This window comes from Otolemur garnettii, unplaced genomic scaffold (assembly GCF_000181295.1).
Source record: "Otolemur garnettii isolate 467f Iridium unplaced genomic scaffold, OtoGar3 scaffold00057, whole genome shotgun sequence".
In the NCBI taxonomy this organism is placed as follows: domain Eukaryota; kingdom Metazoa; phylum Chordata; class Mammalia; order Primates; family Galagidae; genus Otolemur; species Otolemur garnettii.
Window position 1 is genome coordinate 7834113 of NW_003852452.1, and position 27264 is coordinate 7861376.

At 33.0% G+C, this 27264-nt stretch overlaps 1 protein-coding gene across 2 annotated transcripts in view; it reads left to right on the top strand.

Moving 5' to 3' along the window:
- Positions 1–27264, top strand: part of CCDC91 (coiled-coil domain containing 91) — a 206048-nt gene that overhangs the window by 121800 nt on the left and 56984 nt on the right. For both annotated transcript variants that reach the window (XM_023514715.1, XM_023514714.1), the window contains exon 10: positions 22439–22552. In XM_023514715.1, coding sequence (XP_023370483.1) covers positions 22439–22552 — 114 coding nt within the window. The remainder of the gene's footprint in view (positions 1–22438; positions 22553–27264) is intronic.

Below are 27264 nucleotides of genomic sequence, written 5' to 3' on the forward strand. Positions count from 1 at the left end.
TTTTTATATTTCTGTGTGCTTTTATCTTTCTGGTATTGAAAACTTGGTGACTTACATTTTATCTTTTTCTTTTATTTTCAGAAAGGCCAGAATTCTAATTTATATTTGGTCATTGCAACTACATTAATCTGATTTTTCTTCTCTCTCTCTCTCTCTCTCTCTACTCCCCCCAAATTGCATCAAAAAGTAGTTTGATTAATTTATAATTTTTACTTTGTGTGTCTATATAGCTTTAAGGCTTTAATTGGTAGCAATAATTAATAAGAACCTTACAAATATTTCTTTGGTCTCATAAAGGATATATAAATTAGATCAACAAATATGCCCTGTGTGTAAAATAACTTTGATTACTTACTTGAAAAATTAAAATCTCTATCTCAGTTTTATTTTCCATAATTGAATTTACAAAATCCTATTTTACTTGGGTTTAGTCTTTTCTTTATATAGGCATAAATAATTAAATAAATCTTCACTTAATTGAGTATAGAAAACAAGAAGTAACATTCATAGCTATCTCTTTCACAGGACCGAACTATTACATATAGTATCATTATTCACTCAACTATGCATACCAGTGTAGCTAAAAGGACTAACTTTTGAGAACAATCTTGAATTTTTTTTTTTTTATGACTCATTAACTCATGTTTTTTTTTTTTTGAGACGGAGCCTCAAGCTATCCTCCTGGGTAGAGTGCCATGGCATCACACTCACAGCAACCTCCAACTCCTGGGCTCAAGCAAGTCTCCTGCCTCAGCCTCCCAAGTAGCTGGGACCACAGGCGCCCACCACAGCACCTGTCCATTTTTTGGTTGCAGCCATCATTGTTGCTTGGCGGGCCCAGGCTGGGGACTCGAACCCGCCACCTTAGGTGTATGTGGCTGGCACCCTAGCCGCTTGAGCCACAGGCGCCAAGCCGAACTCATGTTGATGAAGTTCTAAAAATCTTAGGGTTTCCAATATCCAGGATAAATGTTACATTTTTAAAAGATGTCACATAAATTTTTTTCTCAGGAATGTGTGCTATTTATTAATTATTAAAAATTAAACAAGTCTCTAGAGTAGCATCTATGGTAAAGTAAGAGTGGTGTGGTAGAAGATCCTGCCTTTTTTTCCTTTTTTTTTTTTTTTCATTTAAGCAGTGATTACTTCCTAAGTCTTACTGTAAGTTATCAAGAAGTACAATTGAGTACCTATTTGCATATAAGACATTTAATTGTCTCTTAGTTCAGTTGATTAGAATTCCAGTCCAGTTAGGTCAAGCTCATTGATTAAGATCTTATGTGGAAGAATTTATTTAAACATTTTTTTGTGTCCACAGACTACTGCTCTAACCTTACGTAAATGTTGGCCATTAATCATTATGAAATTAGGCAAGAGGTCATGAATAAATGAGTTACCTGAATGAAAAATACACATCTTAGAAAGCACATTTCTCTGCTGCTTTGTTAAGAGTCTCCAAGAAACACAGAAATATATTATAAACTACTTTAAAATGTATCCCCTATAGGTTCAGAGTATGGTAAAGATAGTCTAAGCACGTCTTGAATAAATACATTATGTATACTTTCTTACAAATGTTTGCACATTTTGCTACAGATTATGTGTGGTTTGTGTGTTAATTAATTGCCATGTGGCCAGGAGAGTTGAACAGAGACTATCTATACCAAAGAACAGTTTTGCCAGGTAACTCTTAAGTTTTCAAAAGTCAGGTGGTGGTGTCAAATGCACCCAAAAAACTGTAACAAACTGGTCAATGTACAGAAGTGGTCAACATAAGGTATTCCACTGAGTAGTACATGTGGTGTATCTCCAAATTATGAAAATTAAGTCAACTTAAGGAAGTGGTCAACTATGGAGGTTCTATTATATTTAACTTACTAGGGAGTTGTAAACTTCAAAGGCTTTCATAATGCTTTTTATCAGCCTTTAATTTCAAGTTAGTTTTTCTTGTCAGGCAGAGTTTATAATTCTTTATCTCTGCTTGATTTTTGAAGGACAGTTTTGCCAGGTATAGTATTCTTAGTTGGCAGTTTTGATTTTTTACTAGCACTTTCAATATATTGTCTCCTGGTGATTTCCTTATACATGACAAGTCATTTTTCTAATACTGCTATTGAAATTATCTCTTTAACTTGAATTTTGACGTTTTGATTAAAGGATATCTCAGTGTGGATTTGGGGGGTTCATCTTATTTGGGGTCTGTTTGACTTTCTGGATTTAGATACCAATTTTCCTCCCCAAGTTTTGAATGTTTCCAGACATTTATTTATTTAAATAAGCCTTCTGTCCATTTTTTTCTTGTCTTTTCTTTTGGGACTTCCATAATGTATAAATTGGTCTGCTTAATTTCATTCTCTAAATCCCTAAAGATTTTTTTCTCTTTTCATTCTATTTTTTACTCAGACTTTATAAATTTATTTCCTTTCACATATCTTCAAGTATGCTGACCCTTTTTCTGCTTGACCTAATCTTCTGTTGAATCCCTTCTAGTGAATTTTTCAGTTCAATCATTGTATTCTTCAGTTCCAAGATATCTGTTGGTTCTTTTTAATGTTTATATTTCTTTGTTAAAATTCTTAACTTGTTCATATATTGTTCACTTGACCTTGTTAAACATCTTTATGATGACTGTTTTGAATATGCTGTCAGGTGTATTATATATCTCTATATCTTCTGGATTTGTTTCAGGATCTTGTTTCTTTGTTTGCGACATTTTTTCCTTGTTTGTTTATTTTTCTTGACTCAATGAGTTGGTTTCTATGCATAAGAAAAAATGGCCACTTCTTTCATTCTTCGTGGATTGGCCTTGTATAGGTGAAGACTTAATATTCAGCCTGATTAGCTGTGTTGTTGCCCTCTTAAGCCTTTGTGCTAATACAAACTGCACTATGTTTGAGTTTCCATACCAGTTCCAGTGTGGTAGGTTTCATGCTCACCAAGGAGAAAGGACCCTCTCAGTTTGTATCTGGATTTTTTACAAAGGGCGTTTGTGCATGCATTGTTATTGAATCAGTATATACATAGAGAGATAGAGGATCCAGGCTTTCCTATTCCACTGAATGCTCATGTCATCTAGTGTGATCATAGTTTAATGTTTTTCAAAATTTCCAAGGTAAAGGAAAAGTAAATAATGTACCTGATTAAAATCATTCAGAAAAAATGAAAATTACATTAGTTGTAAATACCACCTACAAGAAAAATAGGAATTTAGAAAATAACGTGCAATAAACATCCTTGAGGAGTACACTTTCCAGAAGATGCTTTTCATGACTTAATTGTATTTATCTCACATTTTCAAATAAACTTACAGACATCATTTTTAAATTAATCATATTAATTTTCTAGAAAAAGCCTCTGTAAAAGTATTATTACAAATTGGTTTGTTTTTAAAAAAATCTCATGAGTTTAATGAATTACACTAAATTAATTATGTTGTAGGACCATTTATAAAGAGACTTTACTACTGGGTTGTTAGTGATAAGAATATGAATCTTGTTTCTTTATTCTATTCGTATGCTGGAGGACTTTAACTGAGTTTCAGATTTAGAATTAATGTTCTTATTACTAATATTAGGAGAATCTGTCAAAATAAGTAACAAGCAACAATTTTTTAAGGTATTAAAAAAATCGACAAATATTATCTCCTAACAATGAAGAAAACAATAATAGTTCTCTGTGTTCAAGTTTCATTTACTTGGCTTTATTCTAAACAAATACATAAGGCTATTCTAGCTAAAAAAGATACGTATGGAATTTTTGCGTTAGCATTGCCTGAATAAAATAGTAAGATGATAGAGTGGTGGTGGTAGAGAGGGTAATAATTATAAAAATATTTTCTATCATCAATTCAATTCCAAGGAAATACCAGGCACTTTCCTAATCATTTTACATGTCTGATCTCATTTAATTGCTCCCAACAACCTTATGAAGCAGGCATTATTATTGTCCATGTTTTTAGAGATAACAGTAACTAAATCTTACAGAGATAATATACTACTTGTTTTAGGCCATGTAACTCCTTAGAGAAGGCAACAGGCATTATTCAAATCTAAGCAACCTGATTCCATAGGCCTTGCAATTTACCAGTATCCTATCTCGCAGCATTCTTATCTTGGTGTAAAGTACATATTCATCTCATTGACCATTTAATGTGAGTTCTAAATGATCCTAGAATATGAATAGACAGAAAAAAATTTAAGGTGTCCTTTTTATTTATTCATTCTATAACATTTATTGAACATCTGTCATGTATTGACACTGTTAAGAAGAATTTTTTGGCATACAGCATCAAACATGATAGACAAGGCTAGCCCTCATGGAGCTTATACTGCATATTCAAGTTGGAAAAAAAACTACAACGAGTAAGACTATTCCCTATGGTAAAATGGGCTATGAAGAAAAAAATCAGAGTTATGTGTTTCGCTGAGAATGGTAGTTGGGGACTTCTTTAGATAAAAATTAGGAAAGATGGTAGATTCAGAAAATTCGTATATCGTTATTATATTTATATGAAATTTTAGAGCAGACAAAAGTGATATGGGAGTTACAAGGGGGTGGGAAAACTTTTTAAGGGAGATGGTAATGTTCTATATTTTGATCACAGCAGTACTTACATTTAGCAAAATTAGTACGCTTCATATTGGTGAATTTTGTTACGTGTAAGTAATATCTTACTAGTGCAAATTTTTTATAAAGCAAATTGCTACCAGATTAAGTGACTGGGTAGATGGTGATTTCAGATGGTGATTTCATCTAGTAGAGTGATGAAAGGTTACATTTCATAAAGATTAAAAAAATCTAATTTGAAGGTATTAAGTTTTTGATCCCTTTTTATGAGCCTTTCACAAACATTGAATAGGAAGTTAGAAATATGGGAATAGAGTTCCAGATGAGTCATCAGGGCTGGAGATAAAAACTTGGGATTAATAGGCATATAAATGTTATTTAAAGCCAAATAAGGAAGAAGAACTATTTTCTGGATAGAGGTTCTGTATGACACTTTTTTATGGAATATGTCCATTTTCTACTTAGAAAGACTTAGCCACTTCAAAATAACTATGAAATAGTGGAAATAGTCTGACACTTAACAATTGCTGTGTTTCAGAGGAAATAATCAGTATATTACAGTTTTTAGTGCCTTCCGTATCACACATTATTCCCCAAAATTGAGTGGGCAGGTCTTCATCCAAACTTTCTAGGAAGCTGCCTTCTGCTTAGTCCCAGCCTAGGTGCAGAGGCCAGTGCTCATTATGTCCTCTAGTTCTTCACTTTCTAGGGACCTTCAAATTGTCTGACTATTGACTAAAGTGACTGGACTTTTCAAAAGCCTGGACACTATTTTTTAATTCTAAGATTAAGGTTGCTTCATAGTATTCAGATGTTTTTGTAAAGAAATCTGGAAAAAATATATAATTAAGAGCAATTAACATTTTTCTTTGACCACAGTAGGAAGGAGGAAATGATAGAGTGTGGCAATACAAAAGCAATTGTGTAACTTACACAAATGAAAATATTCCTGGGAAATGAAGAAGGGAAAGAAACAGCTTCTACTTTATAATATATCTCTAGATTTAATATTTAGGAGATATTTTTGTTTGGCATTGGTTATAAATATCACCAATAAGACTGGTGATTATAAATTGTACTTTTTTTTGGGGAACTGAGAAGAAAATTGATGACTCTAGCATATTGATTTTCATATTAAATTAATTCTGTATCACATTAAAGTCTTTGTTAAAGAAAGTACATTTGTTATTGACACCAAAGGCAGCAAAAAGATGATAGTCATTAATTTTGCTGTTCTAACAAAGTCTTGTAAAAAAAACTCTAGTACCTATAGACACTCAAAGTATGTCTGATGTTGGAGGTTCTTCATAATAGTTTATAACCACAGCCACTATAATTTGGGGCTGTGTTTTCCCCAAAAGCCACAGACATTACAATCAGCGGTTAAATTTTCTTTAAAAAATTGAGTATTGCCACTTGACCCTTCTTTTACAAACGGAAATAGCATTTCTATTTTAGGTTAGCAGCCTAGATAATTTCATAGCCCTGAAAATTTTTTGTGCTGACTTCTTTAATTTTGGTTGACTTGCTTGTTTTAAAGTTTTTATTTACAATATTAATGTAACTTGTATTAGATAAAATCATAATGATATTTTAAATGAAAGTATCATATTTATAAACAAATGAAAAAAAGTATCAGCCTACCTTTTTATCCCTCCGGATGACTTTTTTCCTCCTTATGTTTTCTTATTATTACATTCATTCAGTGAGATAACCATCAGCCAGGTTATCCAGTGCAGAGAATTAGAATTCAGTCTAGAATCTTCCTCTCTCATTCTAATTTCCATACCTTTTTTAAAAATTTCCACACCTTTTTAGTCATTAGAAATTTCCCATTTTATTAATCTTTAAACATACATACTTCTTCCAACCTAATATCAGTAGTATTTCTATACACCAAAAACACTCAAGCTGAAAATCTAATCAAGAACTCAATTCCATTTACAAAAACTATGCAAAAATAACACCTAGAAATACTTTTAACTAAGAGGGTGAAAGATCTCTACAAGGGTAACTATAAAATGCTATGAATGAAATTATAGATAACTCAACACATGGAAAAACATTCCTAACTCATGGACTGTAAGAATCAATATCATTTAAATGACCACACTTACCAGAACAATCTATAGATTCAGTACAATTCTGATTAAAATACCAATGTCATTTTTCACTGAATTAGAAAAAACAATCCTAAATTTCACATGGAACCAAAAACCCCAAGCAATCAAAGCAGTCCTAAGCAAAAAGAATAGAAGTGGAAGTATCATATTATCTGACTTCAAATTTTACCAGAAGGCTACTTAGTAACCAAAGGAGAATGATACTGGTATTGAAATCAACATGTAGAACAATGCAAGAGAATGAAGAACCCAGAAATAAAGCCATAAACCTACAGTTAACTGATCTTTGAAAAAGACAATAAGAATATAGGCAGAGGACACCTTATTCAGTAGATGGTGCTGAGAAAATTGAATAACGACAAGTAGAGGAAGGAAACTGGACCCCTATCTCTTACCACATACAAAAATTAACTCAAGATAGATTAAAAACTTAAATGTAAGACCTGAAACTATAAAAGTTCTAGAAGAAAACATAGGAAAAACTCTTCCAGACATTATTCTAGGTGAAGAATCTATAACTTAAGTCCTCAAAAGAAAATGCAACAAAAATAGGAAAATGGAACTTAATTTAATGAAAAGCTCTGCCTAGCAAAGAATTAATCAACAGACAACCTATAAAAATGAGAGAAAATATTTGCAAACTGTGCATCCAATAAAAAGGGCTAATTTTTAGAATCCATAAGGAACTCAAACTCAACAAGCAAAAAACAACCCATTAAAAAATGGAAATGGGCAAAGGACACAATCAGACACTTTTCAAAGGAAGACCTGCAAGTGGCCAAAAAACATATGAAAAAATAATGCTCAACATCACTAATCATCAGAGAAATGCAAATTAAGACCACAACGAAGGATAGCGCCTGTGGCTCAAAGGAGTAGGGCGCTGGCCCCATATGCCGGAGGTAGTGGGTTCAAAAAAAAAGAAAAAAGCAATGAAATACCATCTTATACCAGTCAGAATGGTTACTATTAAAATTTGGTGGTAAAAAAGCTGTAACAATAGATGTTGGTGAGGATGTGCTAAAAAGTGAGTACTTATGTACTGTTTGTGGGAATGTAAGTTAACATAATCTCTGTGGAAAACAGTATGTAGACTTCTCAAAGAACTAATAATAGAGCTACCATTTGATTCACTACTTGGTATATACCCAAAGGAAAAGAAATCATGTTCACAATAGCTAAGTCATGGAATCAACCTAAGTGTCCATTAGCAAATGATTGCATAAAGAATGTATGTTTATACATACCACAGAATACTATTCAACCATAAAAATGAATGAAATCATGTATTTTAAGCAACATGGGTAGAAATGGAGGCCATTATCTTAAGTGAAAGAAGAGACCCAAAAAGTCAAATGCTGCATATTTGCATTTATAAGTGGGGGCTAAGTCATGAGTACTCATATAGAGAGTGGAATAATAGACATTGGAGACTCTGAAAGGTGGGAGAGTAGTGAAGGGTGAAAAATTAACCTGGTGAATATAGTGTACACCATCTTGCACAGGTACAGTAAAAGCCCAGACTTTATTAACACACAATATATTCATGTAATAAGACTGCATATGTACCCCTATATACATACACACACATACACATGCATGCACCTTAATGAGAAGGTCTTTTTATTCTATCCCATGGAAATAACCCTTTCACCAAAACAACTCTAAAAGTGGATAACATATACTGTATAACACAACTATCTGAAGGCACTGTAGAGCAAATAATGTAGGTAGGATTGGATGGTCTACAATGTTTGAGCAAAGGAAAACATTCAGAGTGGTTTACATTTGGGCACTTTTCCTAAAGGCATTTTCTATTTGGTGGCATGTAGAATTTAACAGCCTTATAGGATGATGAGGCAGAAGTCAGAGTTAAGGACTGCCAAAGGATAAATTTTCAAAACAAGTGCTTAAAAACAACCAAAATCAGTGTTTAGATCTCCTCCAGGTCATTGGCCAAATTGTAAGATATGTATGTAGTAGACAAGACTCTTAAAATGTAACAAAATACGGAGAACTTGAAGGATAAAGAGCTGACGAGGCATTTTGTGTTGGGAAGTAATGTTGGAGGTTAGGCCCAGCCAAGGTAAAAGGACTTTGGTAAATCAAGAATTGATTTGACAATCTCAAGGGCCCTACTCGTTGGAGTAAGGGCCCCTTAAGGATAAGGGTGCATTGCAAATGAACATTAAAAATGCCAATAGGCATGTGAAAAAATGCCTAATATTTTTAATCCAGGAAATGTGAATTACGATCTCAATGAGATGCCACTATACTTTTCTACCCTGGCTATAAGTATGAGTAAAAGGCCTGGCAACACTAAGTATTGGTGATAACCTCTCATCTCATACATTCTTGGTGGGTATGAACATTTGTCCACATACTTCTGGGAAGTGCGAGTCAGTATCTACTAAAGAAACACTGCAAATATACATCAGCGATGGAGTGAGTAAATAAATTGTCACTTAGGTATATTTGTACAATGGAATACTATACCAAATTTTTTAACCGTCAATACACTATAATATGGATGAATATTAAAAATTCTGTGTTGAACAAAAGATAGCTACAACTGCTTCTATACAGTGTGATTCATGCAGTATGAATTTTTAGAATTTTATAAACTTAAGCATAGTCAAAAGTAATCTATGATGATAGAAATCATAATAGTGGTTATCTCTGATAGGGAGAAACACGAGGAAACTTTCTGAGGGCATAAATCATCTTTTTCTTGATCTGGGTAGTGGGTAGGATCTACACATATGACCAAACTGGATTAATGCCCTACAAATGCACTGAGAGTTGTACATTTTACTATGTCCAATTTTTTTTAAAAAAACATAAGCACAAACTAAAAATAATGCAGTTCTTATTACAATAGTTATTGACTTTTAAAAATTGTAGGAAGGATCAATACCCATGTGTGTATTCAGCACTAAAACTCAGCGAAAGGCAAGCAGGTGGGAGGGAGCAGGAGAGGAGGGCTATATTCACACCTACAAGGGACAGTCTACCACTATATGGGTGAGGGGAACACTTACAACTTTGGACCAAACTGTACAAAAGTAATTCATGTAACCAAAATATTTCTATCCCCATAATATTCTGAAATAAAGTAAAAATTAAAAATAAAGTGGTACTTCTAAAGAGAATCACAGCCTTAAATATTTATATTAGAAAATAGAAAAGGATATAGAATAGTGGGCTAACACTTCCAAGTTTATTTAAGAAGTTAAGGGAAAATAAAATCTAATAAAAACATAAAGAAAAAATAATAAAATTATGACAGAAATTCATGACATAGATTGCAAAGTTTTAAAAACAGTACTGTCATTTTTTTAAAAGACATAAAATCACAAATCTCTGACAAGATTGATGAATAAAAAGTTATTAATGGACATTATCAGGGTAATAAATAAAGTGACCTAATATAGAAACTATAAAATTAAAGATTATATAAGTTACATGAATAAATTATGTACCAATTACTTGTAAAGCTTAGATGAGATGAAATGTTACCTAGAAAAATATAAATCCCAGAACTAGCTCAAGAAGAGTTAGAAATAATGAGCAGTTCTGTAACTACAAAAAACCCTCTATCGGTAGTTTTAAAAATATTCATATATTTCTAAAATGTACCTATGAATATTTAGAAATATTTCTAAATATTCATATATTTCTAAAATGTACCCATCTCTATTGATGGAATTTGTTCTGCTTTTCTTTAAGTATTGTCTAGACTTCATTATTTGTGTCCGAAGAATAGATTATAGAAAAGGAAAGAAATATTAACTTTATACTAGTGTCACCTGGCAGATAAGGGATTCATGAAGTAATTAAGGTTAACATCACCAGTATTAAGTTACATTAATACCATTTACTCCCTGGTATGACACAGTGAAAAGCATGCATCATCTCTTGGTATTCTTGCCTAAAATCCATATTTCCACTCTAATGAGATAAAAAGAGGCAAATCCAAATATCTGTTGTGACAAAGAAAGAAAGAGTGAGAAACGCCATGAATAGGAAACAACTAGTGAGACATGAAGTCTAAATGCAGTGTTTTACTCTAGATCAGGTTCTCAACCTTCCTAACGCTGCCACCCTTTAATACAGTTCCTTGTGTTGTTGCTACTTACTGAAAATAATTTTATGATTGGGGATCACCACAACACAAGGAACTGTATTAAAGGGTCACGGCATTAGGAAGGGTGAGAATCACTGCTCTAGATAGAGCCTGAAACAGAAGACAGGTGTTAGTAGAAAAACTGGTGACAAGCAAATGAAATGTGCAGTCTATTTAGTAGCGTTACACAGTGTTGATTTTGTAGTTTGACATGTGTGTTGTAATTGTGTAAGATGTTAATGTGAAAGGAAGCTGGATGAGTGGTGTATGGAAACTTGTATTATATTTGCAACTTTTCTATAAATCTAAAATTACTTCAAAATATAATTAAAGGTTTAACATTTATTTCATACACATATCTAGTTAAAAAGAACATATAGAATAATCATTTTTATTTTCCTCCTGAAAAACCACTGAAATGGAATCATAAGCTGGAGGTGGAGATGGCTAAGACCAGTAAATACCTTGTAGAAATTCCAGAAGGCTTACTACTTGCTGACACTAGTTACCTCTGATGTGGAAATGACGATTAGGCAGCAAATAGAAGGAAAGTTTGAAAAGGCTGTTTACGAAGCAGTTAAAATCCAAGTCATCTTTTTCAGATCTGACACAGGTGTGGAAAAAATGAATACAGGAGATCTCTGGATCAGAGATCCCCAAGCACAGTTGAAAGTATGAAAATGGGATTTGAGGGAAAGCAAAGGTGAAAGTTTTATGCTGCTTATTGAGAACCTTAGCCTTTTTTTCCCCCTCATCCCAGCTCTTAGAATGCTAACAACCAGGCAGGAAATTGGAAGGTTCTTTTGTAAGGTATCTAGACACCCTAAGATAAAAGACCTAAATGTATATTGGTATCAGAAGTTGCCCAAAGAAAACAACCTAGCCAGATTACTCTGCCATTGAGTCCACAAACCATGATTGCAAGCACAGAGATAATACTCGGCTTTTTAGTACTCTATTCTTTAAACATAAGCAAATAGTCAGGTATGAACATATAACTTCTCCTAAGAAGTAGAGAATCAAAACCAAAATTTTGTAGAGATATAATTTTTTTCATGATCATTGATTTCCTTAGAAATAGAATTTAAAAAGAGAAAAAAATAAGAATCAAAAGATAATGTAGAAATCTTCTTCAGGAAAAGAGTCTAAAAATACAAAGAAATGAAAAATAGGAGTAAAAAGTTCAGAAAAATAAGCCATTCAATTTAGGAGATTCTTCAACTAAATTATAGGATTTTGAGAAAGAAACAGAAAATGCAATGCAGGAAATCATACTTTATTGTTATCTCATTATTATTAAAGAAAATCTAGAGTTAAAGAACATGAATTTCTAGATTGTAAAACATGAATTAGTAGATAGGCATAAAAGTAGGGTCGTTTTGAAATTTTTGAGAAACAAAAAATAAGATACATAAAAGTTCTCTTAGAGGGAAAAATACAAAATGCAAGTGATGGGGAATCAGAATGTAATCAAACTGCTAGACAGACTATCAAATTCTGTGAATATTTTCAACCTATACTATACATTTGTGCTTGACCAAACAATCAATTATGTCTGATAGAATATAGACATTTATCAGACTAGATATCAAAACTTACTTCCCATAAACTTTTGCTCAGGAATCTTCTGGGATTTGGTGGAAGTACTCTGCCAAAGCAAAGGGTTAACCAGGAAAAAATAATCCATTGATTGGGATGTAAAGAGCTGGAGATTCAATTCAAGAAAGAAGTAGAGAATCCCCACGAATATGACTGAGGGAGATCCTGGAATAGACAGCTACATAACAGACCTAGAGAAAAATTAATCCAGTTTGGTCATAAGTGTAGGGGATGTTTCTAAGAAGATAAACAGAATTCTTAATACCTTTGAATGTACTGAGAGGATATTTAGACAGTTAAGGAGAATTTGGGAACTTACTCATAGTAAATATTTACTCAGGCCATAATGTGGTTGAAGTGACATTGTATCATATATTGTACCTGTGTCTTAAGAGGCCTCTGTTTTCACTCTTTGTTTTGAAACCCTGTCCATCTTCTGTATGAAAAATCTGCAGCTAGTCTACTGGAGAATGGGAGACCACAAAAAGAAGAGACAAGCTCTCCTATCTGAGGCCATTCTAGTAGTAGCCAGCCACAGTAGACACAGCTGATTGCAGATACATGAAAGAGCCCAGCCAAGACAAAAAACCCTGTATAGCTGAGTCCCTCTCAGATTAGTAATTTGCAGAATCATGACTTAAATCAGAGATTGGCAGATGTTTTCTTGGAAGAGCCAGGTAAATAGTTTAGGATTTTGGGGCCAAGAGGTTTATGCTTATACATGTATAACAGGAGAAAAAAATAAATATTTGCAATTATATTCAAAATATATTTATAAAAAGTACAGTTTGGGACGGCGCCTGTGGCTCAAAGGAGTAGGGCAACGGCCCCATATGCCAGAGGTGGCAGGTTCAAACCCAGCCCCGGCCAAAAACTGCCAAAAAAAAAAAAAAAAAGTACAGTGTATATTATAGCTCTACTAATAGAAAGAATTCTCTTTTGGGGTATAATAGCTTAATTGTGGTTCAAAATTAGTTATGCCTATTGTCAAAGTTGGTTGCAAATGATTTGTTGTTAATGCTGATCTTTAATAAATTCTATATATTTAATGTTAAAAAATGTCTTTCATACAGATTGCATGCCAAACATTCAAGCTAATCAATAAATTTGTGATTTTGATTGAGGATTTCATCACTTGGGAGGCATTTATAAAATTCTTGTGGGTTCTTTTTCTTAATACTTTCCATTTGACAGGTCATTAAAGTACAGATTAATTACTTCCAATTGATGGTTAAATGAGTTTCTTAATTGCACAGTAAGCATATTTTTTAAAATATGGAAATTTCCTTTGCACTTGCATTTATGTCTGAAAAACACTTCTGAAACTATTGTTTAACTTATTAGTGAGACTGTTGGAAGTCTCACTTTTTTAAAAACTGTTGAAGCACATGAAGTATGTACAGCAGCTTGACTTATGATTCAGACAGTGTTGACTATTTGAAATGACTAAACTACAGTATACATCTCCAATGTAAGGACTGTTTTCTCTTTAATTTTTAATTGAATTCATCGGGAAACATTAGCTTGCAAGAAAAGCTGATTTCTAAGGCTTTTCATTGTTTGGTATTTCTCCTTAAGAGTAGTTCTTTTTGTTCAGTAATTTGTTTTCTTTTTTTTTGAGACAGAGCCTCAAGGGGTCACCCTGGGTAGAGTGCTGTGGTGTCACAGCTTATAGCAACCTCCAACTCCTGGGCTTAAGCGATTATCTTGCCTGAGCCTCCCAAGTAGCTGGGACTACAGGCATCCGCCACAATGCCTGGCTATTTTTTTGGTTTTAGTTGTCATTGTTGTTTTGCAGGCCTGGGCTTAATTCCAACCTGCCAGCTCTGGTGTATGTGGCTGGTGCCTTAGCCGCTTGAGTTACAAGCGCCAAGCCTCAGTCAAAGTTTCAGTCCTAGTCCAGAACTCAAAAAATAGCAACAAATCTTTACCATTGCTAAGCCATTGTATGGCTGTGTAGTATGCAAGTCAGGATATTCAACTTCAATTTCTGATGTGAATTCCTAGAACTGACAATGGTTTAATCTTATAGAGGACTTTCATTATTGAGACTACTGATTTTGTAACACATGACGGATTCAAATATTTTCTTCAGAGTGGAATGCAAAGTGAGGCTGGAGAAGTTGTTTCCAGACATGCTATTATTAACTATTAGTGTATTTTCTTATTTTGTGACTATAACTGATGTTCTAATTACTTTGCAGCTATTGGTAGACATAGAATTTATAATTTATCATTTTCCCTGAGGTACATTATCAAATTCACTTGAGTCTGCTTCATTAACTAAATATACAGTCTTTTAAATCTTGTAGCTAACTTAGAAATAACTACAGTTTGAAATTAAGATTTGAAAAATAATCATTCTGGTTTTCCATAGACAAAAACCATCTGTTTAACCAGGTAGAAGGCTCACCTGACCCAGGATAAGTACACTTATGTTTGGGATAAATACACTTATTTCTAACATGCATGGAAAAGAAGCAAGAAAGATGTCACTCGAGAAGTTTGTTAAAAAATTTTATGCTCATTTCCCATAATTTGTTTTATTACTTAAAAGGATATGTAAAAGTCTCCACAAGCTAGTTTTATTAGAATCATAAAAGTTAAAATCATGACTGAACTCCTTATTTCTTTGATTATTTGATTAATTGGCTGTTCTTATATAGTTAACTCCTCCCTCTTCTCACTCCCTTCTTTGGTGTCTATGTATTCACTATGTCCTGCTAATTTTACTTCCTAAACATTTTAAAATATAAGTTAAGTATTTCCCATTTACTCCAGTTAACTGTGTTTCTTGTCTGGGCTACTGCAGTAGTTCCCTAACTGATCTCTTTGACTCTAGTTTTATCCAACATAAATTTATTTGAAAGCTACAGGATATTCTAAAGTACAGATCTCATTATCACATGATATTTTTCAGTGGTGCACAAATGTACATAAGATAAAGTCCAGAACATTTAACAATAATTTAGATTCACTGAGCCCTTATACTGTTCCTGGAACAGTTTTAAGTCTTTTATACAGGCTAACCCTATTATCATTACTTGTTACATTAAAAGACACTATTCCTGTTCCCATTTTATAAGTGAGAAAACTGAGGCATATGGTATACAGGTACATGACACAAAGCTATCTATTAGCTACCCATGGCTTACCTCAGCAACCTCTCATTTCTCTCTGCCTTACACTTTGTGCTTTTATGATTCTAAAATGTACTTTGTACTTCCATGATGTTAGGTCACTCATGCCCCAGTGCCTCAGCTTATCTTTATCCCTTTTCTTTTTTTCCTTTACTTGAATAGTTTTGGTTTCTTTAAGATAGAGTCATCTATAATCCTTACACCTTTCCTATACATAGGTATCTTTCATCTGTAATACTTTACAACTCTCTATTTTTTGTGCCAATACCATGCTGTTTTGATCACTGTAGACTTGTAGTATAACCTAAAGTCTGATAATGTCCAGATTTGTTTTTATTTCTTTTATTTCTTAGAATTATATTGCCTATTCAGGGTTTTTTTCTGGTTCCATATGAAACAAAGTACTGTTTTTTCAAGTTCTTCAAAACATGACGTTGGTACTTTGGTGGGGATTGCATTAAATTTGTAGATTGTTTTGGGTAGTATGGGCATTTTAACAATGTTGATTCTTCCCAGCCATGAACATGGTATGTTCTTCTATTTGTTAGTATCTTCTTCTGTTCTTCTCAGGGTTTCATAGTTCTCTTTATAGAGATCCTTCACATCCTTTGTTAGGTATAATCTTAGTTATTTAATTTTCTTTGGAGCTGCTGTAAAAGTTATTGGTCTTTGATTTTATTCTCAGCTTTGATTGTGGACATCGATTTTATAGCTGAGATGCTGCTATATTCCTTCATCATTTCTAAGAGCTTTGTAGTTGAGTCCCTGAAGTTTTCCTGGTATAATGTCATGTCATCTGCAAGAGTTTGACCTTCTCTGTCCTCATTTGAATACCTTTGATCTCCTTCTCTTGCCTGACTGCATTGGCTAGGACTTCCAGCACTGTATTGAATAACAGTGGTGACAGTGGGCATCCTTGTCTAGTTCTAAGTGGAAATGTTTTCAGTTTTACCACATTCAATATGATATTGGCTGTGGGTTTGTTGTAGATGGCCTCTATCAATTTATGAAGTGTCCCACCTATGCCTATTTTCTTAAGTGTTCTTGTTAGAAAAAGATGCTGGATTTTGTCAAAAACCTTCTCTACATCAATTGAGAGACTCATATAGTCTTTGTTTTTGATTTTAATTGTGTGGTTCATTACATTTATGGATTTACATATCTTGAACCAACTTTGCATCCCTGGGACTAACCCGCTTGATCATGATATATAATTTTTTTAATGTGTTGCGATATTCTGTTTGGGCTAGGCTCTAACTGAATGTTTTTGGCTTTAATATTCATTAACAGTTTTATCCTAGAGTTTTCCTTTTTTGTTGGGTCTTTTCCTGGTTTTGGAATCAGGGTGATATTTACTCTGTAGAATGTGTTGGGGATGATTTCTGTGTTTTGGAATAGATTATGCAATATAAGTACTAGTTCCTCTTTGAAGGTTTGGTAGAATTCTGATGTGAAACCATTTGGTCTTCTGAAAGTGGAATCTTTAACAGGTCATTCAGTTGTAGGGCTTTGCCCCCATGAACAGATGAGTGCCCTTACCTTCAGGAGTGGGTTAGTTACCCTGGAGTGGGCTCCTAGTAGGAGGATGAGATGGGACCCTATTTTCTCTCCGTCTCTCTTACCCTTCTTGCCTTTTTTGTCATGTGATACATTCTGTATTATGTTCTGATGTAGCATGAAGGTTCTTATCAGATGGGACCCTGTAATCTTGGACTTTGAGGCTCTAAAACCATGAGCCATATAAATCTGTTTAAATTATCCATCTATGATATTCTGTTACAGCAGCAGTAAACTTATTAGGACACCTATTTAGTAATACCTGTGAGTGGAGACATGGCCACTGAAAAATTGTATTTCTGATTATGCTGATACCAGCTTATTTCATTTTGTGAATTGCTTGTTACAGATACTGAAGTGGTACTTATTTTCCTTGCCATCTGATCTAAAACTCTACAGAGACTCTAGTTTATTACCCCCAAATCACTCTACCTATAATACCAGATATTAGTTGTTCTATTTATTAAAATGTAGAAAAGAATGAAAGCATGGGAAAATTTCACAACTTTAAATGAAACTATTCTATTTGTACATTGGTATAACAAACACAGACACTAATTTCTGGCATATATATCCTAAATCAGAGTTTCCTGTTGTCAACATAGGATGGTACCAAGTAATCCTTCTTTTCCTATATAGGATGGGAATGAAAACTTGTGTTTTCTTTTCCTTGCTTAGACCATTATTTAAATTAAGAGTTAGCCACTTTTGACAGATATTGTGCTAAACATACCTCCTATTTACTTTTGCTATATCATTTGGAGTAAGGCAAGGATGACTATGTATGGGATTAATAAAGACTGTATTTGCTGACTCATGTAAAGACTGTGAAGTGGCAATAGGAGCAACCAGTCCACATGACAGTGCTGGTAGCTCTTTACTGGGTTGCTGATTCAGCCCTTAAGCCTGCAGGCTCTCCACTACCTGGACCCAGCCTGGCTTTCCATCTTCTGTTCTTCCCACTTTTCCCACAAGAGCCCTCAAACATATACTTGGATTTTATCTTTTCACTTGGATTTTATCTTTTCACTCTTTTCATCAATTGTCATATAAGATTTTATTTCTAAATAACATTCGACACAACCTACTTATTCTTATCCCTCGGTCTTCATCCTCATGCTTCTGTGTACCGAATACCAGTTAAATCTCAGGTTAGGGTCTAGCACTTTTTAAGGCTTTCTCTAACCACTGTAGACATTGTTAATATTTCCTTCCTTATAACTCATAATTAGTATTAGCACCATTCATCAGCCACCACATCTTTTGAGATCTCTTTTATTATACTGTTATTTCAGTTGCTGTATATTTATGTTTTGTTTCCACAAATAAATTTTAAACTAATTATGAGAAGGACAAAAAACTTTTTAGTATCTGGGGCTATTCTTTACATAAAATAGGTATTCAGGAAATATTTGACGAATGTATGAACAGAGTTTTCTGTCAACCACAAACTAGAACACTGTATAGTATGTGATATCTGATCTTTACCCCTCCTGTTCATCACTTATTTTCTAAGGTGCATTTTCATAACCACATGCAACTTTAAAAATAATGCATAATTAGATAATATGCATATATCCTGTATAGAAACAAGAAATAAGTACACAATTCCCCTAGAAAATTAAACAACCACATGATACTGTGGTTTATAACCCACAGACCAGAATTGAGTTGGTTGCTGATATTTGTTTCTCGTAAATCATTTAACTGTATTTACAGTCCTTAAGAAAATTGCGCTGATAAAGAGCAAACAACCACAGACCTTTTATTGGTTCATGATCCTGTGATTATTGAAATGTATCGCAGATTTAGTAGATACTAAAATATAACTATACATTTAACCAATAAAGAGAAGTCATAAAATCTTGTACAAAATGTCACATAAGCTTTTAGTCTTGAATGACTTTTAACACAATGTACCTAATTATAACTGGATGACTTTCTTAAAACTGATTGATTCTAGCCTTTCATTTTTAGTATATAGAACTTTCTCCATACTCAAAAACTAGTCATATAATCATTTGAATGTATTATTTCTACATATATTTTAAGATGATAAACAATATTTAAAATATGACATGTGGCTCGGTGCCCAACCACATACACTGGGGCTGGTGGGTTCAAACCCAACCTGGGCCTGCTAAACAATAATGACAACTACAACAAAAAAATAGCTGGGCGTTGTGGTGGGTGCCTGTGGTCCCAGCTACTTGGGAGGTTGAGGCAAGAGAATTCGCTTACACCTAAGAGTTTGACTTTGTGGTGAGCTGTGACACCATGGCACTCTACCAAGAGTGACATAGTGAGACTCTGTCTCAAAAAAAAGAAATATGACATGAAATGTGACTGATACATCTTTACAAATTACACCATCCTATATATGCAATTGAGTACTTTTCTTTGCAAACTATTCGCTTCATAGTAATATTTCTGAGCTGGAGGCCATCCAAAGAGTAGGTACACTGTTTAACAAAAGATGTATCTCCCCCCCCACCCCGTTAATTGGTTAATTGTGTTGAGGTTGAGAAACCCTGCCTCAGGGAATGTACCATGTTCCAGTCAAGTTGCTATCATTAAACTGTTCTGGAAAATAACCTTTCAGAATCGCCTTTTTGAATGTACTCATTGGTGGCAGCACTTTGTTCCTTGCAAGCTATGAGTACATTAATTTTTATGACTAATAAGGACAATATAATTCATTCATGGCATCAACAAAACATGCAGGCAGAAATTCACCATCCCTCACATACCTGCAAACACTGTTAACCAGTTCTATCTAATACAGAACTCGATTGATTAGAAAATGGAAAGCTTAAACTTTACTTTTGTATTATATTCAAACAAATTCTTCATGGACAAATAGTTTTTCAGAATGACCTTCACAACCTGCACTATCACCTAACTCTCAACTGAGGAGGATGTGATCAAGGGAAACTGTGTTGTAAATGGCGCTTTGCCGGCTTAAAAATGAAGAATGGAAGATCCTAAAAAAATTAGACTGAGAAATTAATATAAACTTTCAGCCCTCTTTCCCCAAAAAATGTCAACTGAAGAACATTAGCTGACTCTTCATGTTTTTCTGGATATAGTCCATTTATTTAAAATGATGCTTTTGCTTTCAGTAAAACAGGCCTAGTCAAATTCACTTAAGTTCATTGTTAGATAGAAATCTTATTTTTAATCTAAAATTTTAAAAGCCCTGAAAACTAAGGATTTTTTAACTCAATGTTGACAAAACCTGACCTGAACTAATGTGATACTATTTATACGTTTAATTTATCAACATAGTGTGAAAATTTATACTCTACTACAAAAGTATTCGTGTATTTTATTTTGGGAAGTTTAGTAAATATGTTATGTTTTTTGCCTTTATAGAAAAATTTTAAATTCTATATTTGTAAGTCAATAAGAATTGTAATAAATAGCTTTTATTTTGGAATAGCCTCCCTCATTCTCATTTTTTTCTTTTAAAAATTAGCATACTTTTTCAACTTTAGTATTTTCAAATAATTATAGAAACAAATTTGTACTGTATTATTTCATCAATGGAACTAAAACTTAATGTACTCAGTAATTATAAATAGTAACCATTTTCAAAGTAATCATTAAATAGACTTTTAAGAATTGTCACTTTTAAATATTAGGAAGAGGAAATCCAAAAAGTGATAAACATACAATATTAAAATGGGCAGAGGACGTGATCAAGCTAATGACGAGCGGCAACAACATATACTGCAAATATTTCTATGAACTAACTGCTAACATCACATAATCTTTTTAAAACAGGGTAAAATTAGATGCCATTCTCCACAAATCAGAAAAGATTTTAAGTACTGATGAAATGAAATGTAATCAATGATTCCATAAATAGTCATACTCATGGGTTGATTTTGGGAAGAAATTTGTTCAAAATGTCAAAAGCTATTAGAGAGTTTATATCCTTTTGCCAAAATGGTTCCACTCTCTGAATTGGATCTAAGTAAACAGCTAAGATGCAGCACAAAGATACATATGTGGATGCTCTTTCCTGCTTATTTAATTAAATAACCAAAATATCCATGATTAAGAGTTGGTAAATTATTATGCTGCTCTCTAATTAAATAGAAATCATATTATAGTTTGCATATTATTTCTGCATATATTTTAAGATGATAAACAATATTTAAAATATGCGATGTGGCTTGGTGCCCATAGCTTTGTATTATGGCTCAAGAAAATATGAAAAATATATTTAAGGGAAAAATGCCAGAAATAGAAAACAGTATATATAGTTTTAAGTCTCATTTTCTTTGTATCTACTATGTGGATATGCCAGTGTATGCCAGTGTATCTTGGTTTGTGATCCTATTTTTTTGCGTTTTCAAATTTTTTAAATAAATATATTCAGAGTAGATAATATTATTTTGTATTTTATAGGTTTTTACATATATACATTTCTAAAATTAATTGGGAAAACTAGACTAAGCAGATACATATATACACACCACAGAGTGAAGAGCCTTTAATAATCAAAAATGAAGGAAATGTTCTAAGAAATTCAAATCTCTTTCTACTCAATTAGGTTGCTATCCCATAAGAAATAGGCTTGTACCTGTATAAACAGGTGGAAGTGAAATAATTTTGTTTTGTGGCATTCATTTCAATCTATGAAACACTATTTGAGCAGCAATCATCACTATTTCTTCTGAAGTGTTGTATTTCTTTTTTATAGTTTTAATATTCTTTCTCTCTGCAATTCTAAAATGTCTTGGGTAACCAATTACTATTTTAATAATCGAGGAATACCATTTTCCTCCCTGTATCTCCCATTTCAAATGTTAGCACACGGGGAGGAATTTTTTACCTCTTATTGTTAATGTCCAACCCTCAATATCTTAAGCTGGCAAGAGGACCAAACTAGCTGTAAATCTTACCACCCAGACGACGATTGATTATCGTATGATGGCAAAATTAAACGTGACTAAAACAGCTAGAGCATTCGGGTGTTCTTGGAAGAAGAAACACAAGTTGGAAGTCTTGTGTGGATAGTGCAGAATACCAGAAGGCAATCAATCACGTAAACATCAAATGAAGGGTTGGTAAGAAATCCATTGGAATCTGTCAGCCACTCCCTATAATAAATGGCTTATTCCTTTTCTTTTCCCTTTCACTCAGTTTAAAGAAATCCCTAACAGATCTTAAAGATTTTATAAATTCTTATTCGCATTTAAGGATATGTTTTGAACAGATTGAGCGGCAACCCATTAAAGAATGTGTAGTTTATATATAATGGACAGAAATATGTCATTGTGCATACCTCTCTAATTTTTTCCTCCTCCCACAAACAGGAAACTGTTAAGGCAGCAATAATAGAAGAACAGAAGCGAAGTGAAAAGGCTGTGGAAGAAGCAGTAAAAAGAGCAAGAGATGAATTGATAGAATACGTAAAAGAACAGAAAAGGGTAAGTATCTCCAGAGGAGTTGTAATTTGTAGTTCCATAAACTCCATCACTGAAATCCACAGAATAAGATGAAATTTTAAAATATTTAAAATGTCCTTTGTCATCTAACTTAGGAATCTCCATCTGAGATTGTTCTTATATATTTATGTATTCTAATAATTATGTCTATAAACATAAATTCTCTCAACAAAAAGGAAGCAATGAATAATTTCTTTCTGAACTCCTAGAAATGATTTATAACATTTTCAATTTAATTTTACTCATGAAGATGTCGGACAGTTTTAGATTTTAAGTTTTTTTCTCATAATATTTACAGAAATTATCATGCCTCTTTTAAGCTTTCTGACTGTGTTAACACCACTCTTATTTAATGGGCTTCATCACAGTTAGCAAATTAAGGCATCTGCCATAGTTCCATTTCAGAAGCATAACTTGGAATATGCTTGTCAGAATTCATACTGAAGCTTTGCAAAATATCCTTTCAGTTACCAATGGTTTTATTAACATGTAAGCCTGAGCAGTAGTTGAAAATTATGGATCAAACTTGATTTGTTGTGTTTTCAACAAATCTTTAGTCTTTGGAAATAATACATCTGTATAAGATAAACTATGAGACATGGTAATCTCTGTAATAATTGTATAAAATAGATTGTATAATAAAATTTCTCACACACGATGTTTTATTAGTATGCTTAATTTATATGTTTATCATATGTTTTATACTGTATAAATACTAAAGTAATTTATGTCTGTAAATATATATTATAAACATATATATCATGTGTTATATGTGTAACATAACATAAATAAGACGTAATATGTATGAGGAAGTTTGACAGAATATTTAAACTTAAATGGTAGTTGAATGGAAAAATAAATAGGTCGTAGGCTGTAGCCAGTTAAGTTGTAGGCAAGAAGTGTACTAAAGAACTATGATACCACCTAGTTCTGTGCTCTTTTTTTTTTGAGACACAGTCTCAAGCTGTCCCCCTGGGTAGAGTGCTATGGCATCACAGCTCACAGCAACCTCCAACTCCTGGGCTCAAGCGAGTCTCCTGCCTCTGCCTCCCAAGTAGCTGGGACCACAGGCACTGGCCACAAGGCTGGGCTATTTTTGGTTGCAGCCATCATTATTGTTTGGTGGGCCCAGGCTGGATTCGAACCCGCCAGCTCAGGTGTATGTGGCTGGCGCCTTAGCCACTTGAGCCACATAGTTCTGTGCTCTTAACGAAATCAAATTTGCACATGTATAATACAAAGAAACTTCCCCCTTCTTAATGGATAAAAAGGAAAGTGGATAAACTATTTGAAATAAAAGCACCAAGTAAATGCTAGATTCTTTTATTATGTAACTTTTGAAAAAATTAATATTCCCTATACTCTTATGTTCCAAAAATGTATTTTAGTGTTTCTAGTTAATTTTTATGAAGATCTTGGGTTTGGAAAATTTTTACACACACAAAAAAGATATCTCTGAGCATATGAACTAATACTTAGAAGAAACAAAAGATTTTTAGCAAATTCATATTCTTCTTGTCTCTTTCCAAAAGACCAAATTAGAGCAACTCATCTCTACTTCTTCCTTTGGAAGATGGATTTCTATTTGCATCAGAGAACACATTTCCAGAACAAAAATTTTCCTTTCCTTTCTCCAGTTTTTTTTTTTTAAACTAGAGAGTCAACTTGAGATTTTCAATATTAGAAGACTCAAAAGCCCTGTAGACCCAGATTCCAACTGGATTTGTATTTCAGTCTATTAAGTAATCTTCTTCCCCTCTTGGTGTTTTCAAAAATCTTTTAAGGAAGAAGTCTAATGTTGTGTTAAGTCATGTCTTTATATATCTTTTATCCCAAAAATCATTCATTTGACATCTTCATACTTTTGCCAAATTCACTAAAACTTCCCTACATATTTTCCTTTCCTTTTAAAAGACAAGAGAAACACAAAATGAAAAATCCAAAATGCTTAAGTTTTCAAATAACTTACAAATTATCCAATAACATAAAGTATAATGAAATCACTCATCACCATAGAGGACAACATAGCTTTTTCTGTGTACCTGAAATTAGTAAATTTTTAATCAGTTATCCAGTCCTGATGAGTAGTAAAATTATAAATGCAATGTACTACTTATGTGTTTAGGGCTGTATTGTGTGTGTGTGTGTGTGTGTGTGTGTCTCAGATCAGTAGAGACGTCACTAAACTTTATAACTATCCACTATTAATCTGATCTACACATCTTAGGACAAAGGAACTACCTATACATGTACTAATTAAGTGAATTATAATTTACACTCAAATTACATACTAAATTATTTACTATGTTAGATATATAATACTTGTACTTTTAGTCTGGTCATAATCATAGCCAAAAATTAGTATTTAATCAAAATACTCAAATAAAGAGAGAGATTTAAATGATCAACCCAAAAAATAATTCAAATTAATTATAAATCATTTCTAATGGTAAAAATGCCTTTCTGATACATAGATTTGATAGTCTTTTTAACTGGTTTCTCTGTGAAATCTCCCCTTGTAAGCCCAAGAAAAAAGGATTATTGCATTGAATTCAAACATGTAGTATGGAATCAAAAAGCTAATATTTTGTAGCCTCACCACTCATAAGTTTTCCATAATATTTGATTGAAATTGTCTAATGTTTATTGAATTTATACATCTCCACTATAATTTGTATAATAAGAAAAGGCAAACAGGTTTTGCCTAAAGCTAAAAATATATATTTAATTTTTCTGAGCATCAGCTAAGTACCTCCAAGTATAATATATATTTTTTAAATTTAAATTTTGGTTTTATATTCTTATGAATCACTATAAATTCTAGATCAGGCTTATAAACCATAGCATGTGGTTTAGTATGGCCAGCTACCTGTTTTTGTAAATGAAATTTCATTGGAACACACAGCCACCCCTATTCATTAATATATTGTCCACTGGATGGTTTCATGCTATAGTAGCAGAGTAGTTGAGAGAGACAACTGGCCACATAACTCAAAATGTTTACCACCTGGTTCTTTACAGAGAAAATGTGTGTCAACCCCTATTCTAGGCTGTCAAAATTATCTTGTGGGGAAATTTCTTCCTCTGAGCCCTTTAAAATTTGTATTCTTTCATTATACCTCAGAATAACTAGATAATTGAAATTCCTTAGGTGCTACTCTGAAGAAAAGAATTTCTTTCTTTGTATTAATTGCCAGATAAGGTATTATAGTATGTCAGATCTAATCATTAGTGCCATAAACTTTATTTTATATAAAGGTTATTGCAGAAAAACAAGATGGGAAGGAACACGTCCCTGACATTTCCCCAGGGAGGAAGAATTTGTGGTTTACAGTGACCTCTGGCCCTTGGATTAGAATGAGAGTTCCAACCCATCCTACAAGTTAAGCCTGTTACACATGAGCTTGCTATAACGGAGGAAGTGTGAATAACATTGAGCAAGCAATGACTACTCACGGCCAAGCAGTGATTCCTAAAAAATAAAATTTCATCCAAATGTAATAAAAGATTATTTTTTTCCCCTCTTAAGAACCAGAATTATGGCCTGTGTTTTCTAAATCAACTCCAGGAAAATAATCTTCACATTAGAATATTCTTTTGATTTAGATCTTTAGAGAGGAGTAAGGAACAGTTGTCTTCACTTCAAAGGTTTTGTGGGGAAGACATTGTCAGAATTTATTAATTATAAAAGGGCTCTTTTAATCCAATTTTGTGAAAGTATTCTTGAATATTTGCATCTCAAACTATTAAAGGTAATATTTAACCAAAATAAACTCTCTTTAGTTTCTGATCAGTTCCAGTTATTTGAATCAAACATGATTTCAGCGTAAGTTATTTAATGTCTCATGGTACCTTTTCTTATTTTAATATGGAAGTTTGACTAGCTGATCTTTAATGTCTCTTACCATCCTAAAATTCTATTAAGACTATCTGTAACATTTTCCTTGAAAACTGATAAACTTCTTAAGGGATTTTTAATTCTTGGTATAAATTCATTGTATCATAATAATTATTTTATACATAACATAGTATTTATTAGTACAGAAAAATAGTACTTGTCTGCCATTCTCTAGCTTTCTGCCCATTCTCATTCTAATTAATTAGTCTCGCTTCTGTTCTACCTGGTGCAGGCTGTATAGTTGCTTATGCAAAAACTGCCACTGCTCATTAGCAATTCAGTATCTATAGTCTAAGCCATTTGCCCTTGTAACTTTTGATTTGGCTCTTGTCTTTGAAAATGCTTTAATTTAATCCAGGCATATTAAAATAAATAATAAGCCCTCACACGGACTTGTTGCTTATGTTTTCAGTGTACCTCATTTTTTAGTGCCAAAGGGAATGTAGCCTACTCTGTATAACCTGAATTTTAATTCAGACCATCAGACATTTGCCACCCAAATTTATAAAATTTCATCCGTTTCAGGTGGTACAATAACAAAAAATGGAAAGATATTTGGATTTAGAAAAATGGCCAGTACAAACCATTTTGCCAAATAATGTTTCAACTAGATCATAAATTTATCCTCATCCCTAAATTTAAGGAGTAGAAAACTTAATTTGCAAGAGGGGTAGTGAGACCAGTGAAGTAAAGAAACTTTAAAAGGTTTTATAATTTTTAAAGTTTATGTAATTATGATTTTCAGACTTATTTACTATTTTTCTTTCCTAAATTCTTCTTTGAAAATGTATTTCAT